Source organism: Nicotiana tabacum, chromosome 17 (assembly GCF_000715075.1).
Source record: "Nicotiana tabacum cultivar K326 chromosome 17, ASM71507v2, whole genome shotgun sequence".
Lineage (NCBI taxonomy): Eukaryota > Viridiplantae > Streptophyta > Magnoliopsida > Solanales > Solanaceae > Nicotiana > Nicotiana tabacum.
In genome coordinates, this window is record NC_134096.1 from 103087748 (window position 1) to 103106601 (window position 18854).

The 18854-nt window shown below is 38.4% G+C and overlaps 1 protein-coding gene and 1 non-coding gene across 2 annotated transcripts; one reads left to right on the top strand and one right to left on the bottom strand.

Moving 5' to 3' along the window:
• Positions 1-5147: 5147 nt before the first annotated feature.
• On the bottom strand, positions 5148-5229 carry TRNAS-AGA (transfer RNA serine (anticodon AGA)). The gene has a single exon. It is a non-coding gene; the product is annotated as a tRNA-Ser (tRNA).
• Positions 5230-5301: 72 nt separating this feature from the next.
• Positions 5302-9851, top strand: LOC107790977 (protein DJ-1 homolog D-like). Its single transcript, XM_016612956.2, has 5 exons — positions 5302-5444; positions 5548-5664; positions 6352-6792; positions 8748-9110; positions 9446-9851. Exons 1-5 carry the CDS (start codon positions 5388-5390, stop codon positions 9632-9634), a joined length of 1167 nt encoding a protein of 388 aa, XP_016468442.1. The 5' UTR covers positions 5302-5387; the 3' UTR covers positions 9635-9851.
• The last annotated feature ends 9003 nt before the right edge of the window (positions 9852-18854 follow it).

Below are 18854 nucleotides of genomic sequence, written 5' to 3' on the forward strand. Positions count from 1 at the left end.
ATTACTTCGAGTTCGAGCAATCACTCACTCGACTACTAAGCCTAAGGACTAATCTTATTGTGAGTTCGAGCAATAACTCACTCGACCATAAAGCCTACGAGCTACATTACTTTGAGTTCGAGCAAACACTCACTCGACCATTAAGCCTACGGGCTACATTACTTCGAGTCCGAGCAAACGCTTACTCGACTACTAAGCCTAAGGGCTAATCTTATTGTGAGTTCGAGCAATCACTTACTCGACCATAAAGCCTACGTGCTACATTACTTCGATTTCGAGCAAACACTCACTCGACCACTAAGCATACGGGCTATATTACTTCGATTTCGAGCAAACGCTCACTCGACTACTAAGCCTAAGGGATAATCTTATTGCGAGTTCGAGTAGTCACTCACTCGAGGATAAAGCCTACGGGCTACATTACTTCGAGTTCGATCAAACACTCACTCGACCACTAAGCCTATGGGATATATTACTTCGAGTCCGAGCAAACACTCACTCGACTACTAAGCCTACGGGCTACATTTCTTCGAGTTCGAGCAAGCACTCACTCGACTACTAAGCCTACAGGCTACATTACTTCGAGTTCGAGCAATCACTCACTCGATTATTAAAGCTTACGGGCTACTCTTACTTCAAGTTTGAGCAAACACTAACTCGACTACTAAGCCTATGGGCTATATTACATCGAGTCCGAGCAAACACTCACTCGATTACTAAGCCTAAGGGCTACATTTATTCGAGTTCGAGCAAGCACTCACTCGACTACTAAGCCTACAAGCTACATTACTTTGAGTTCGAGCAATCACTCACTCGATTATTAAAGCATAAGGGCTACTCTTATTTCGAGTTCGAGCAAACACTCACTCGACTACTGAGCCTAAGGGCTACTCTTTCTTCGAGTTCGAGCAAACACTCACTCGACTACTGAGTCTAAGGGCTACTCTTTCTTTGAGTTCGAGCAAACACTCACTCGACTACTGAGCCTAAGGGCTACTCTTACTTCGAGTTCGGGCAAGCACTCACTCGACTATTAAAGCCTACGGGCTACTTTTACTTCTAGCTAGAGAAACCAAATGCACTCGGCTATTAAGCCTAAGGGCTACTTTTTATTTCAAGTTCAAACTATCGCTCACTCTATTATAAAGGTTACAAGGTCCGACTTCGATCAAATTGCCTAAGGCCTCGAACTTATGAAAACTTTCATAAGGCATGAATAAAACAAAATATTCACAAGTCAGAGAATAAAATAGAGACAAATGAGGAAAGGAAAAGATCTTTATATATATAAGAGTATTTACAACGTTTGATCAGGACCCTACATAAAAAATTAAAATGGAAAACACCCTAAGTTTCCTGGTTATCTCCGGGGGCAGTCTCTTCTCCATCGGGCTCCTCCCCACTCTCAGACCCACTTTTGCTCTCATCATCATCATCGGAAGCCAAGGCTCCGGCATCGGCTTCAAGCTCTTTAGCCTTTTTTATCTCTTCGGTAAGATCGAAACCTCGAGCATGGATCTCCTCCAGGGTTTCCCTCCGAGATTGGCATTTGGCGAGTTCAACAACCCAATATGATCGAGTTTGAGCGGTCTCGGCTGGCTTTTTCTCTTGTACTTGAGTGGTTTCAACATCGGCCCGATAGACGGCCACGAATGCATCTGCCTCGGCCTTTGCCTTTTTAGCTTTAGATTTGGCCTTGGCAAGTTCGAAAGCCAACCGAGCCTCGAGCTCCTCTATTTTTCTTGCTTGAACCGAGCTCTTATCCTTCATGCCTTGAAGTTGACTTTCGGTCGATGATAATTGGGCTCGAGCAGTCTCTTTTTCTACAGCTAGGTGGTTTATGCCTTCTTTCCACCCCAAGGTCTCCACCCTTATCGTATCGACCTCCTTACGAAGCAACCCGATCACCTCAAGCTTCTGCTGCAGCTGTGAGATCGAAATATTAGCCACCATTCCTGAATCGAGCCCATGAGTTTTTAAAATTATCATTACCTGCTCGGTCGGGTCGGTCTGATCTTGGTATGCCTTGGCCAACTCGGATCGGAGATCTTTGATCTCTTCCTCTTTCTGCCCATTAAGAAGTTTCAGGGCATTTCTCTCTTCCGAAAGCCCTCGAAAGTCGGCCTCACGTCGGCTCAGTTCCGTTCTAGACATGGAAAACTCCTCTTGATAAAGAGCTAAAGCCTATACGAAAAAGAGAAAAAGTTAGGCAGAAAATGGAAAAATATGACATCAACAAAGGGAATCAAGACTTACCCGATTCAGGGAGAGTAGGCGAGTCTCCGATTACTATTGCCCCAAACGAGTCGATTACTATACTCATCGTTTGTTGACTTCGGTGGGAGGTATCCTCGATCTCCAATGACTCCGGGACTTTGCCCCAAGTCCTTCTCCGACATCCCCTCAGTTCGAGATGGAGCCTCATCAAACGCCATCGACCCCGCTGCCTTTGGGGCATTGATAATTTTCTTCACTCGGGCCACCAGTATGGACCCGTCATTTTCTTCTTCGTCTTCGTCTTCATCCCTTAGACACCGAACTGATTTTTTGGTCAAAGGGATGGTGTTCTTTCTCGTCTTACGAGCTGCCTTTTTCTTAAGTGTTGGATCCTCGGAGGTAGAGACCCATTTTCTTTTGTTGTCCTTCGCCGGTTTTGGAATCGGGGCCAAAGTCTTTTCCTCGCCAGACGGGGGCCTCATAACCGCATCTTTGCCCAGGCCTACACACAAAAACATTGGTTAAGTATAAGAAAAATATTATGTTCGAATCATCAAAGATATGGGAAAGAGGCTTACCATGATTTTTGGCCTTCCATCGGCCTTTTGATAAATCGCGCCACGAGCGTTCGGCATATGTAGAGGTCGAAGCCAGGTCCCGTACCCAGCTCTTAAGGTTAGGAACTGCACCGGGCATCCAAGCAACCGCTGCATCGCAAAAAGGATATTGGTGAGAAAGAAACGAAGGAGCAAAACAATAAAAGCTAACAATAGAATTATACTTACGCTTCATGTTCCATTCCTCGGGAAATGACATCTTCTCGGTCGGGATTAGGTCTGAAGTCTTCACTCGAACGAACCTACCTATCCAGCTCCGGTCTTTGTCCTCGTCTATGCTCGAGATCATCACTTTGGTAGCCCGGCATTGGAGTTTTATTAACCCACCTCGATAGAAGCGGGGGTTGTACAATCTAATGAGGTGGTCGATGGTGAAAGGCATCCCCTCGACTTTGTTCACGAAGAAGCGGATCAGAATAACGATCCGTAAAAAAGAAGGGTGGATTTGACCTAGAGTTACTTGGTATTGGCGGCAAAAATCGATGACAACAGGGTTGAGGGGGCCCAACGTGAAAGGGTAAGTGTACGCACTTAAAAACCCTTTCATATGAGTAGTAATATCTTCTTCGGGAGCCGGGATTATCACTTCTTTGTCCTCCCAGTTGCAATCTTTCCTTAATTGTTCAAGATGACCCTTGGTTATCGAGCACATATACCTCGATATTGGTTCGCATCGACTAGGAACCGGCGAAGCTTTTTCGATCTTAAAATCGGAGGTAAGAACACACCCCCCGGGAACACATTCCTCAGGTCGTGGCTCTACCGGTGTTTTGTCGTCGACGGGCCGCGAATAAGAAGCTTTTTCTTTCTGAGGAACGGTTTTTGACATTTTCGCCATTGGAATTTGAAGATAGAGGAAGATGACAAGATTTGGTGTTCTAAAGAGGAATTTTGCAGTGAAAATCACAAAATTCACAGATGAGGAACTCAGAAGATGCGAAAGGGAACTTAGAAGATTTGGAGATGTAAAAGTAAGAAGTGGTAAGAAGAGGGGTTATTTATAGGGTTGGCAATGACGGTTCAGTGTCAACAATGGCCGACCATCGTCTGACACGCATTTAATGCATTGGTAAACTGAACCGACGGGACATATATCACGTACGTCATGGTCGGGCTCGATGCAAATGTCAGTTTGTATCGAGGCATACAGCTTGAAAATCATGTCGTTTCTCGCAACATTCTTCCCGAGAAACGAGGGGACTATCTGTATACAGTCAAAACCGATTTCAACCTTCGTATGATTAGTCAAAAATTAGAATATAATGGATCGAAGGTCATCTTCATAATATCAGGTATGAGATCCGAAGCCAGGTTACCGAGCTCAAATTTCTGGGACCGATCAAATACCATACTCGAAGTCATTATCGAGCTCGAATCCAAATCGAACTATGATGCGAAGCGGCGTTATCGAGCTTGAGAGCCAGAGACCGACTAATACCGAGCCCAAGTCAATACCAGGTCCCGAGTCAACATCGAGTCCGAGTCAATATCGAGCTATAAATCTGGAAACCAACCAATACCAAGTCCGATCGAGATCGAGCCAAGAGACAAGAGCCGTTACAGTCGCACTAAGGAGAGAGAATCTCGACTGGAATTAGGGAAAAACTATTCTATCATAGGTTCCCCACTATATATTTTTAATTATATCCAAAGTAGGATCCCTCCACTATAAAAGGGATGACTATTATTTCTGTAAAGCACCCAAGATTAAGGCATTGATACACTCTGATATTATTGATATTCACAGAGAAAAACATAGTGATATTCACATAAAGATTATCCTTTTTTTGGGTTTTGTATATTGATTCGTCTTGATTGTTCATAAACCATTTTTCATTCAGTTTGGTTCGTATTTCATTCTTTATACAATCAATACTCAATATATTTCTACTTACTTTCCGATTTGTATCAAGTTATATCACGTATCCCTAGAACTACGTATAAATTCAACTCTATCCGTTTTTCGGGTAAACAACATAATTAACAGAAAATTCGAACTCCACTTATGTTTACTAAGTATAATTGATCTAAAAGTTCATACAAAAGATTAAGATTGTGAGAGGTTAAATTTCTCTAAAAATCAAAGGCAGATTAAAAAATCTATTAGATGCTAATGGTAGACTAACCACTAAGAAGGCACAAGTTGGAGAAGAGACTAAACCACATTAACTATCATAGAAACTAATTGTGACGAATCCCTTTGAAAATATAGCTAACTCCATTAGTTTAGCATCAAGATGTATTGGATTTGGCCACTTTAAGAAGCAGCAAAATGCAGTTGCCGTCAAAAACAAAAAATAATGAAGGAAAAAACGTGGACGGCAGGATTCGAACCTGCGCGGGCAAAGCCCACATGATTTCTAGTCATGCCCGATAACCACTCCGGCACGTCCACCTTATGTTGTGGGAATCCCTTTTTTAATTATTCGTTATATTTTTCTAAACTATTACTACTACTGCAGTATTCAGCAGAACCTTCTACACTTGTCCATATATCTGAGAGAAACATTTCATGAACTTCTTCTGATCCACACACACAGAGACCTGTGAAGAATGGCGAATCAGAAAAGGGTTCTCTTACTATGTGGAGATTACGTTGAAGACTACGAGGTGTTTTCTGCTTCATGTTTTTTCCACAGTTCTTGATTTCTAGTCTGTCGTTGGACAATACTATTAGAATGATTAACGGGTCACTGATTTTCTTTTCGGTCAGGTGATGGTACCATTTCAAGCTCTGCTAGCCTATGGAGTAGCCGTTGATGCAGTTTGTCCAGGCAAGAAAGCCGGTGACATTTGCCGTACTGCTGTCCATCAGCTTTCTGGTCACCAGGTCCTTCTATCTTCCCTATTAATTTGAATCTGCTTAGTTCTTATTCCTAGTATATTTATTTGCTAGATTTTGGGTGGAATTTTAGTTATTTAATGATTAGAACTTATCCTTCTGCGTCTGCCCCATTGGCTAGTACCTGATTGTGATTAAAGATTAAACTTGATGTGTTCTCTCATTGTTCTGAGCTTTACTCAGTGTTTTCCGTTTAATTAGTTTATACCCATCATTCCAAATCTCACAAGGTTCAGGCTTTATGAATTATGACATTTGAATTTAAGGAAATAAAGGAGCTTTCATTGCCCATGGGCATATAACTTATGATACTGGGGTATTTAAGTGCATTTTTTTAGCCTTAAGCAAGTGATGATGTGTCTCTAAGTATGCCTAGACCACTTAACTCGGGATAATTTACAGCTGAGGGCAAGAGAAGGAGAGTGATTTTTCTGTGGACCTACTTTATGTTGCTACACAAGTTGGCTAGATATGAGCCGGGTCAATTGGAATACTAGTTTTTATACAATTTCCAGCAATTCCTTAACCAAATTTTATGTCTATAGTCTATACCCGCTTGCGCACATGTGTTTATGCATTAGCACTCATCAGTTATTTTATTATAGAATTTGAAATTGTGATTGTATTAACATTTTTGTGGCCGTATAGTTTTGTTTAATTTTAGAATTGTTTCAGACATATTCAGAGTCCCGGGGACACAATTTTGCTCTTAATGCAACCTTTGATGAAATAGAGGCTACAAGGTATGATGGCTTGGTTATTCCAGGAGGACGTGCTCCAGAATATCTAGCCATGAATGAATCTGTGTTGGACTTGGTGAAAAGTTTTGCCAACTCTAAAAAGCCAATTGCCTCTATCTGTCATGGACAATTGATCCTGGCTGCTGCAGATGTGGTCAGAGGTCGAAAGTGCACAGCTTTTCCTGCTGTGAAACCGGTACTTCTTGCTGCTGGTGCCCATTGGGAAGAACCAGAGACGATGGCTTCATGTACCATCGACGGTAATCTTATCACCGGACCTACTTATGAAGGTCATCCTGAATTCATCCGACTCTTTGTCAAGGCACTTGGTGGCAGAATAGTTGGTTCTGGTAAAAGAATCCTATTTCTGTGTGGGGTAAGTTATGATCATGTAACATTATTTTGTTTTAGCCGAGAGAATTTGACATGCTTAGTTTCGAATTGCATTTTACTGGTAAATGGTAGTATATGAATTAGTTGTAAAGATTGTGGTCTAACTTAAGAGCTTTAACACCACGTCTCGTCCCAATTGTTTTAGAAGAACAGACATATGTAATCGTCATTCTCAAAAAGAAGAACAGATACATATGTAATCCTCCTAAATATAGCTGGTTCTGTTGGTATATAGGTGACAGAAAACTTTCTCTATGAAACTTCCAATGTGTGCCATAACATTCTCTCTTTATTTTAATTCGATTTGGTTGTGTCATATTTATGCTTGCCGCATGCTGGTGAGGAATCAGATAATCACCTGATGTTTGAAATGTCATGTCTGCATAGATAAGAAAGAGCCTCCAGTTTAACCTGTCATCTTAAGTTCGATTATATGGATTGATTATTTGTCAAGCTGTTACTTAGCTGTGGTAGTGTGTGCTCCTATGTCCCATGGAGGATTTGTTGAAGAAGATGAGAGTTAGACTGCCATAAACTCTGAGAGATCGAATAAGATTTTTTTTCATGATTTATGCCTGTAAGAGGTGCATGTAGTTGTCAGAGTAATTCAAAAGTAATACGTTCTACGTTTATGGTGTAATCAAAATTTAGGAATTGTGAGAATGAAGATAAGTAGGTGCACCTATGGGTGTCATCACTTAAGTTTGAATGTACCATGTGAGACTAGGTGCAAATACCAGTAGGGGCAAAAAAATGTTACCTAAATTCTTCCCATATGCTGAAGCTACTCATCAAATTTCATAGGAAAACTGTTCTATTTTATGTCCCCTGTGGGTCCACGTTAACCTATGATTAAGATGAAGGCTGGCAAAGGTAGAGGCAAATGGCTCTCATTCCTAACTCTTTGTTCTCTCGGAGTGCTACAAACCATCCATAATAGGAATTCATGGATCTCTTTGTTGTAAAAACACACAGTATTGCATCTAAAATATTCACCCAGAGAGCTTGTAGCAACTTTCTACGCACATATTTAGGTTAAGCTATTCCTTCTGCCATACCCTAATGTATTGTGTTCTTCTTAAGAGATTGCAGGGCACCTTTTACCTTTGTAAACAAATGTTTAACCATTTGTAGTGCTTATCGTATAGGATTACCACGTCATTCTTTTAAGGGACATGGCAGCAGAGGCGTCTTAACTGTTTTAAAGAGTACAGTGTTGTCTCTTGAATGTGATATCTGGCTACTTTATCCTCCATGTTCTGTATGGTTATAGGCAGAAGTTCTTGTAATTCTGTTGGAGGGTTGTATTTTTGGCTCATGAACTGTGTCGTTTTGGTAAATTTGTTCTCCAAGTAGAAAAGAAAAAGAAAGGAAAGCGTTGACTCTCCCACCCCTGTGAATCATGCAATCAGGGCAAACTACTGATAGCTGGGCCCTTGGCTCCTTGATGTTTTTTTAATGCAAATTCCTTCCATAAGTTGGGAGATTCATCATGAACAGGATATACAATTGTTAACCAACAAAATGATTATTCAGTTCATGAACCCCCTTCTCTTTACCTGTACTCCTCTTCCAAGCTAGATACACAATCGGATTAGATGTACTGCTAGATATTTATCTTCTTATCTCCCTGGAGTCACTCTTTCGGACCTTGCTTACCATGTTTTCATGCTCCCTGTTACTTTATCTAATTGAACCCATTGTTCTGTGGTCTGGGAATTGGACGTCCTGAAAGATGTTCCACGAAATGCTTGAAACTACCACATGATAGGGGCTTTGTTTTTCCATTTGATTCAGCTGGCCAATATCACAGATATGTGCCAATTTCATATCTGAGTTTGCTTTTATTCTGGTCTAAGGTGGTTAAACTTGTATTTGATGACGTTTTATTTAGCAACTAATCTGTACTCCCTTGTGTCTATGTTCTTGGGGTTGTAGGATTTCATGGAAGACTATGAAGTGATGGTACCTTTTCAGTCCCTCCAAGCTCTTGAATGCCATGTTGATGCTGTTTGCCCCAAAAAGAAAGCTGGTGATAAATGCCCCACTGCTGTGCATGATTTTGAAGGTGACCAGACTTACAGTGAGAAGCCAGGTCATGATTTTACCCTAAATGCCAATTTTGAAAGTGCGGACGCTTCAAGCTATGATGGACTTGTAATTCCTGGAGGCCGAGCTCCGGAATATCTTGCCCTGGATGATGCTGTTATTAAGTTGGTAAAGGAATTTATGGAGTCCAAAAAACCAGTTGCATCAATCTGCCACGGGCAACAGATTCTATCTGCTGCTGGCGTTCTCAAGGTAACTCTCTTAACATCATTTAGAATTGAAGTTACGCAGCTTGATGCATGCATGATATTTCAGCTATTCCCCTTTTTTACCAAAGACAGCAAAGTCAACAATGGGAAAAAGAAGAAAAGCAATCAACCGATTTTCGGAAACTTTACATGTTATCCGCAAATAGCTTCAAGAATAATATGTTATGCAGAATATTGATCTCAATAATCATTAGCAGTAATTAGAACATGTCAATGGGAATGTTAACTGCCGTATACTTCAGAAATGAAATAACATGGAATCATGCGTTGTTCACGTGTGCGTGCATACTCTAATCTGTGCTCATTAAACAACTACAGGGGAAGAAGTGTACTGCATACCCTGCTGTAAAACTTAATGTTATTCTGGGAGGGGGAACATGGTTAGAACCAGAACCAATAGATCGTTGCTTCACCGACGGACATTTAGTGACAGGGGCAGCATGGCCAGGTCATCCAGAGTTTATTTCTCAGTTCATAGCATTGCTTGGAGTGCATGTAAAATTTTGAGCTGCTTGTTTCAGATGTTCATGTATGTTAGCTTTTGTGAGTTCAGATGTATCCTAATAACAGATTAAGAAGTGTTTTTTTGATGTACCTTAATGTTTACCTGTAAAATAACCAATAAAACTACTTGTGGTTCTCTGCTTTGAAGCGCACACACGATAAGGAACTTCTGGTATTGAGAAAAGTGAGACGTTAAATCCACTTCTGATTTCAGAATAAAGATTCTGATTTTATTTTTTTTATTTTTTATTTTTCCAAAAACATGTTAGCGCTTTAATATTATTTAAGCGCTGGTAATAACTATTTAAACATCATACATGACTGCTTGTCCTTGGTCAACAAGAAAGGAATTGGAAATTTCCTACAGCTTTGCACTTAAAACCATTTGAGTGTAGTCTGGATATTCGTCCTTAATTTATATAATGCAAAACTGAGCAAATTATATTCTATGGTCTGCTGTCCTACCTTAATAAAGTACGTCCTAAATAAAATGGCAGTGGTTGTTTCTTGAATCTTGACTACCTTTTAGCACTTTCCACTCAAGTTCATTTCAGACTGTATTTTTATGTTTAATATCATATTTGAAGTTCAAAGTGGTACTTTTCTTTTAGAATTTTCATCAATAAATCATATTGACCAGGGGCAGATGTAGCTAAGGAATACTGGGTTCATTTGAACTCAATACTTTCGATGCAGAGTACAAATTTAAAATTTATGTGTAAAAATCTTAAATATTAACCGATAGAGCTTAAATTTTGGAAATATTTACCCTTGCGCAGTCTTAGGAGGAGCGATCTATGAGTAGCTTTTGTACGTGCGTTGTATGTTTAAAGCTCAATATTTATTCTTGCAAAATGATCTGTTTCTGAGATTAGGAAGCTAATAAGGGGAACAAGGGTCTATATTTTCGCAAATGCTAGATGCGCTGTTTTTATGCAACCATTACAATAACTGTGTTCACTTTTAAATTAAACTAGTAATTAGATAAGAGTAGAGGCGGGTCCGGGAATTAAGTTTTATGGTTTAACTACTATTTGTTGTGGTTTTATTATATTTTTATCTTTGCATCGAAAGTCAGATGGCATAACACTTCATTCGCTACTGGATCAGAGTATGTTTCAAATTTACTGTGTATGAATTTGCTCACATTTCCCGTCTCCAAAGACTTCTGAAAAACAACTATCAAGCACATTAATTCTTGTTTCCGCAGAAAAACTTTTGTAAAAAAACTTCTTTAGAAAACTTTTTTCAGTAATCCAGAGTCATGGATATTCGACGTAGAGTGTCAAATCTCCTACAAGAGATATACACAGATAATAGAGGAATAGATCACTTTTAAAAGAATACAAAAAGGAGTACTGTAGTGAGAAGCGGAACCAGGATTTTAAACTTATGGGTTCAGAATTCTAATATTTTTAAGCTACTGAGTTCTAAATTAATAATTTATACATTAAATTAGATTTTTTAAAAATAAATATAAGGTTCAAACGAAAACTATTAGGTTCAGCCGAACCCGCCGGCTACACTGCTCGTAGTACTTAATGGAAAACGTGAGCCTGTTAGGTCAAGGAGTCAGCAAAACATTGTCCACACGCATCTACAAGTCGCCACCAATGACTCAAAATCTTAAGTGGACAAGTCAGCATCAACTGTACATGTCCTGTATTGAAGTCTCCAAAAGTGAGCCAATCTGGCAAATGATTAGGAGCTGTCAGTTATAAGTCAGCCATCGATGCTAGCTTCTTGGATTTTTTTAAAGAACTTTGACATCTTGTCTTCTCAATTAGGTCTTTTTCGGCACCTCAATATATATGCTAATATAATCCACGAAAAACAATATGATCTGTTGATACGATTAAATGAGGGCAACCCATGTAAATATATTAATTTCTTGTGCAAAGGAACTGTCTCTTGGCAGTTTGGACAGCTTATAATATTTGAAGGCAAGCTAAAATAAAATGATAAACGAGCTTTCTCTCTCATTTGTTTAGATGGTAAAGAAGGAGATGAAAGGTGGAGGAATATCAATATACTACTTTTCTCAAATTGATCTTTTGATTCTTTAAATATAGATGGAAAAGAAAAGGCGTATATCTTTTACTTTCTTTCGCATTGTACTGTAACAAGATGATTGGATATTTTTATTGATAAACTTTTAATTTTGAAAACTGAAATCATCAAGTTAGGCAGATCAAATTGGACTCGAATGCCAGAAATGAGTTGGAACGTACTGTGGTGTGTTTTGCGTTGAATAGAATAAATTGGCGGCTCATATCCATATATTGGCCCAAGTACAACGCAATTGCAAGCCGAAAGTTTTCTTTGTTATCTTGCTATTTCTTTTTCTCATTACTCAATGCCTTTTCTATGTATGTATTAAGAGTGTGAAACTAATCCCACTACTAAATGTCAGCTAATATAAGATTAAGTAATGCTTAGTTGGATCAGATTATCATACTGCCCAAAGGGACCATGACCATCCAACCTATTTTGATAGACAACTTTTCCATTTACCGGAAAAATATAATACTTTATTGTGACTAATTCATTTGAAAGTATGAAGTAAAGTATGAGTTGCATCCAATTCCAATCAAGAGGCGGGGAGTTTTTGGAGGGAGGGAGCCGATGGTCTATCGAAAACAGTCTCTCTACTCCAGGGTATGAGTAAGGTTTGCGTACAAACTATTCTCCCCAGATCTCACTAGTGGGATTATACTGGATTGTTGTTGTTGTTGTTGTTGTAGTATTTGTCTCTTCATCCAAAATATGAAGAGACAAATATGAAGTATAAAAATTTCAGATTCGGATATCTAAAATCCAAAATTCTACAACCAAAATCTAATTTTAAAAAAATTTAAATTTGAAATTTAATCCGTAATCCGGAAATCCAAATAAAAAATTTAAAAAGTTCGAATTTCGATTTAGATTTCGATTTGCCCAAATTATGCTCCTCCCTAACTTTAACCGGTCTGTGTTAGTTACCTGTGTAGTATGTCCGATGTCGTACATGAGTTTTAAATTTTTGGCACTTCATATCATTACCCACGTAATTAACCCAGCGAAGAGCAACAAACTATCATCCTGTGATTAAAACCACTTCTTAATTTTATGCGGCAACATCCACTTAAGAGGTCACATTTAAACGATGTCACGAGATCAAATATAATGACCTCATAACTATTGCTAATCGAGTTGGATCTTTCCTCTTTCCTTACAAATTGGGTAAATGTAAAAGAACTTCAAAATTAGCACGAGCTTGTCAATTATAGTTCTGTTTTTACAGTAAAACATTTTGAAACTTATCAGCAGAAACTAGTTATTTTAGATAGTCCTTTGAATAAACTAGCACAACTTTTCATGTTCAATTTTTTTTTCATCTTTTGTACTACTCCATTTATTTGAAAAAATATTGGATTTATATTATGTAACATAATTGCTTTGAAGTTTGAACATAAATTATTCATTACAAAGAAGTCAATAGTGTATGGTTTCAACTTCAACAAAAGTAAACATATTTCTGAAATTCTCCAGCGGTCCCATTCTCATAATTCCTGTCCCCGTTTGCCCAACCATCATTATCATAAGTGGACCATTGTTGGTCAAGTTGGTCTAACACTTGCACGGTTGAACCCATCGTAATTAATTTGTTATTCTAGTTTATTCCTTACATATCAGCAATGATACATTTTCTCATTTTCTATTCTCCTTTTATTTTCTTTGGCGTGGGGTAACTCGACCTTTAAATAATGATAAAATGTCCTTAAAATGGATTAGGATTCAGGAGCATAATTTATCAGTAACACTTGAATTTGTAAAACCAACAAAGTAAAGGAAAAAGATAATTTTAAGACGGAAACTCACTCAATAATTTTGATTCTCATCCAAGCACTATATATTCACTTCATTCCAATTCCAGCCCAACTAACAGAACTATGAGCATTTTAATACTAGTTCTTCACTAGTTTGTAAGCTACATATTATTACATCCCAATCCCATCTTGCATGTGTTGTCCCACTCATCCTTTCTGGGCTGAAATTCTTTTTTTCTTCTTCTTGTTTTAAGCTAAAGAAAGAAAAAACCATTCACTTCTCGTTAGATCATAGGAAATTAAATTACTCGCTAACTTAGAGTTTGCTGGCTACTTTTTTTGCATAAATGCGGGGGTGACGTAAATAATAAGCAATAAATATATAATCTAAGGGGCAAAAAGACAACTCAATGGACAAAATATCTCATATTTACTAAGGGTCCGGAAAAGGGTCGTACCCCAAGGGTGTTATGTGGATAACATGCTCTAATGCAAGCATTAACGACTTCTTCCGTAACTCGGAACCGTAAATATTGTTCACGTGGAGATAACTTTACCTTTGTTCCAATATTCCTTTCAATAGATATATTACCTGTTGGGCGAAATTGTTGAAAGATTAAAACTGTGTATTTTTCAAAAAGTGCACGTACTACTCTCGCATATACTCGGACAACTACGAAAAAAATATGCATGTAAAATTTGTATCCACTATAAAAAATGAGCTCTAAAAACATTGGTATTCTGGGCAATTAAGTTTGATTCTGAATACATGTTTTATCATGAAGACTGTTTAATACTAATTTTGTCAAAATTAAGGCCTAGGTCCGCCATGATTGAGCTCTTCGTGAAGGCCGAGATCAGAGATGAATAGAGAAGAATAAGAGAAGAGATAGAGAGAGAAAGCTCAGCTCATTTCTTAACTGATTAAAATAAAATGTACTGTACCCACCTATATAACTATTATTCCCGCCAATATTGCTGTATTTGTAAATAATAATTCTGCAAAATATAAGTTAACGTAATGAAACAATAATAAATTCGAGCCCACTGAATTCACAGTGTTTTCTTAAGGAATTTAATCCCCTCTTAGTACCCAAGGTAATGGATTATTTCCTCCCAGGATAGAACGAATAACACACTGGTGTAACGGTACTTCAAACCCCAGTGTTTCAGCGAATACAAAGTTCGGTAGCAAATCACACTTAGAGTTGCTTTGTTTGAAGTTAAAAAACAATGCAGAACGAAGGAGTATAAACTCAGAAAATCGTATGGAAATGCTGAGAGGAAGGAGTGCAATGTATAGCCAATTTGTTGAGCGAATTGTATGTTGTGTGTTGAGTGTCTTTCTTCAACATCTGCTGCACATATATATAGCAGCAAAATGTTGAAGAAGACCAAACGTCCACCCTCCATGGTGGAGCAAGCATTACATGTTTGTGGAGCAAGCACTTCATGTTTGTGGAGCAAGCACTTCATGGTGGGAAGAGCATTAGGCGGCTGCCAAATGGTCAATACACGGATTGGAAAATATCCGTTACAAATGCGGATAATCTTACATTAATATTTACTATTAACAAATAAATTTGGTCCAAAAAATTAATCAATCAATCGATCATTTGACCAAATCCAAATCCAAATCCAAATCCAAATCCGAAGCCGAAGCCGTAGCCGTAGCCGTAGCCGAGCCGAGCGAGCGAGCGACGACGACGGCGCGAGGCTTGCTTTCTTCTTAACTCTTTAAGAGCTACAAGAAGAGCAATTATATATATACCCACCAAAAATGTCTTCCTCTTCCAATATGGGACAATGTCTCATTGTCAAGAGGGAAAACTTAAAATTTTACTCAAAATTTTATTTTTTCTCCATTTCCCATTCACCCTCATTTTAAGAATATTTCATCTTAAAAACAAAACCTCAACAATCCCCCACATGAATGGGGAATGGCTATATCACGGAAGTATGCATGGAAAAACTGTGTGATTTACAAGTAAGGATTAATCGCATCTGGATAAGTAGGTTTTCCTTTGAACTTTCCGTAGTAAACTTATGTCGGATATACTCGGTCAATCGGTAGATTTGATATCTTTGAACCGTCGATCTTTGGTGTATACCTAGACAACCATAAGTCACACAATCAACCCTTAACCGTCTTTGGTTCTCATTGTTGTGTTCGTTTCAGCCATGAACACCGCCTAGTTTCATAAGTGCGTAGAGAACTGGCCTTACAAAGTTCTCCTTGAAGCGGCTAACACTTCACACTTACATAGGTGATTCCTAAACGTGTCATCCTGTAGATACACTATTTGATATACCCCGTATCAAATTTAGAAATCATTAAAAAGCCTTAATGCTTTATCCTTGGTACTGAACATTGTCTCATCACGAGAACGGACTAAAATTTTATTTGACAATGTTGAACCGTCATTAATGACTTTGTTTGATCTCCTTGAACCTAGATCTTGGGATCTCCAGTCTTCTAGGTAGAGTTACCGCCACAATGACTTGTTCTCGGCCATAGCCCCATTCCCCTTGATGATTTCTCAACTACCTCTCTAGTTAGGCCTTTTGTAAGTGGATCCGACACATTATCACTTGACTTTACATAGTCAATCGTGATAATTCCTCTAGAGAGTAATTGCCTAACGGTTTTATGTCTTCGTCGTATATGACGAGATTTACCGTTATACATAACGCTCCCAGCCCTTCCAATTGCCGCTTGACTATCACAATGTATGCATATTGGTGCCAACGGTTTGGGCCAAAATGGAATGTCTTCCAAGAAATTCCGGAGCCATTCAGCTTCTTCACCGGTTTTATCTAAGGCTATGAATTCAGCCTCAATTGTAGAGCGGGCAATACATGTTTGTTTGGACGACTTCCAAGATACCGCTCCTCCACCAATAGTGAATACATATCCACTCGTGGACTTAGAATCAGTTGAACCGGTGATCCAATTTGCATCACAGTATCCCTCAATCACCGCAGGAAAATTACTGTAGTGCAATTCAAAGTTCTGGGTATGTTCTAAATATCCCAAAACTCGTTTCATTGCCATCCAATGAGATTGGCCTGGATTGCTCGTATATCGACTCAGTTTACTTATAGCACAAGCTATATCTGGTCGTGTACAATTCATGATATACATTAAGCATCCCAACACACGAGCATAATCCAATTGTGATATGCTTTGGCCTTTGTTCTTTGCTAATGCAAGATTCACGTCAATTGGAGTCTTTGCAACTTTAAAGCCCAAGTGCTTGAATTTTTCAAGTACTGTCTTAATATAATGAGATTGTGACAATGCCAGACCTTGAGGAGTCTTATGGATCTTAATTCCCAGAATTAAATCAGCAACTCTCAAGTCTTTCATATCAAACTTGCTATTGAGCATACGCTTAGTAGCATTTATGTTGGCAATGTCATTACTCATTATCAGCATATCATCCACATATAGGCAAACAATGACTATGTGATTTGGAACATTTTTAATGTACACACATTTATCACATTCATTTATTTTAAAACCATTTGACAACATTGTTTGGTCAAATTTCGCATGCCATTGTTTGGGTGCTTGTTTTAGTCCGTAAAGAGACTTAACAAGTCTACATACCTTCTTTTCTTTACCTGGAACTACAAACCCTTCAGGTTGTTCTCTGTAAATTTCTTCCTCCAACTCTCCATTCAAGAAGGCAGTCTTAACATCCATTTGATGAATTTCAAGACCATATACTGCAGCTAATGCTACCAACATTCGTATAGACGTAATTCTTGTAACTGGAGAGTATGTATCAAAGTAGTCTAGACCTTCTCGTTGTCTATACCCTTTGACTACGAGCCTTGCCTTGAATTTATCAATAGTGCCATCATCTTTGATTTTTCTCTTAAAAATCCATTTAGAACCCAAAGGTTTATTTCCAGGAGGAAGATCAACCAATTCCCATGTATGGTTGTTCAATATGGATTCTATTTCACTATTGAATGCCTCTTTCCAAAACAATAATTCCGAAGAAGTCATAGCTTCTTTAAATGTTTGAGGCTCATTCTCCAATAAGAAAGTCACAAAATCTGGTCCAAATGAAGTAGGCGTTCTTTGACGTTTACTACGTCTTGGATTCTCCTGATTACATGTACTTTCTTTTGTTTCTTCCCGAGGTCGTTTAGATCCTTCATCAAACGACTTACATTCCTTTTTATACGGATATATATTTTCAAAGAACTCAGCATTATCTGATTCTATAACCGTATTATTATGAATGTCGGGATTTTCTGATTTATGAACCAGAAATCGATATGCTTTACTATTTGTCGCATATCCTATGAAAACACAATTAACGGTTTTCGGTCCTATCTTTACCCTTTTGGGTTTAGGAACTTGCACTTTTGCCAAACACCCCCACACTTTAAAATAATTCAAGTTGGGCTTCCTTCCTTTCCATTTTTCATATGGAATGGATTGTGTTTTGCTATGGGGCACTCGATTTAATATTCGATTAGCCGTAAGAATGGCTTCCCCCCACAAGTTCTGTGGCAAACCAGAACTTATCAACAACGTATTCATCATCTCCTTTAATGTGCGATTCTTTCTTTCCGCAATCCCATTAGATTGGGGCGTGTAAGGGGCTGTTGTTTGATGAATAATTCCATATTCTAAACATATTTCTTCAAAAGGAGATTCATATTCACCACCCCTATCACTTCTTATCATTTTTACTTTCTTGTTAAGTTGCGTTTCAACTTCATTTTTGTATTGCCTGAATGCGTCTATTGCTTCATCTTTACTATTCAGTAAGTAAACATAGCAATATCGAGTACCATCGTCAATAAAAGTTATGAAATACTTCTTTCCACCGCGAGATGGTATTGACTTCATGTCACAAATATCTGTGTGAATTAAGTCTAAAGGATTTGAATTCCTTTCAACTGACTTATAAGGATGTTTAACATACTTAGATTCCACACATGTTTGACATTTTAATTTTTCGCATTCAAACTTGGGCAGTACTTCCAAGTTAATCATTTTCCGCAAGGTTTTATAATTGACATGACCCAAACGTACATGCCATAAATCATTTGACTCAAGTAAGTAAGAAGAAGCTGAAATATTATTATTATTTTCCACAACCATTACATTTAGGTTGAAAAGGCCCTCGGTGAGGTAACCTTTTCCTACTAATATTTCATTCTTACTAATTACAATCTTGTTTGACACAAAAACGCACTTAAAACCGTGCTTAACAAGAAGTCCAGTAGAGACTAAATTCTTTCTCATTTCGGGAACATGAAGGACATTGTTCAAAGTCATGACCTTTCCAGAAGTCATTTTCAGAAATATCTTTCCATATCCTTCAACTTTTGCTGTTGAAGCATTTCCCATATAAACTGTCTCTCTGGGTTCAGCAAGAGCATATGTA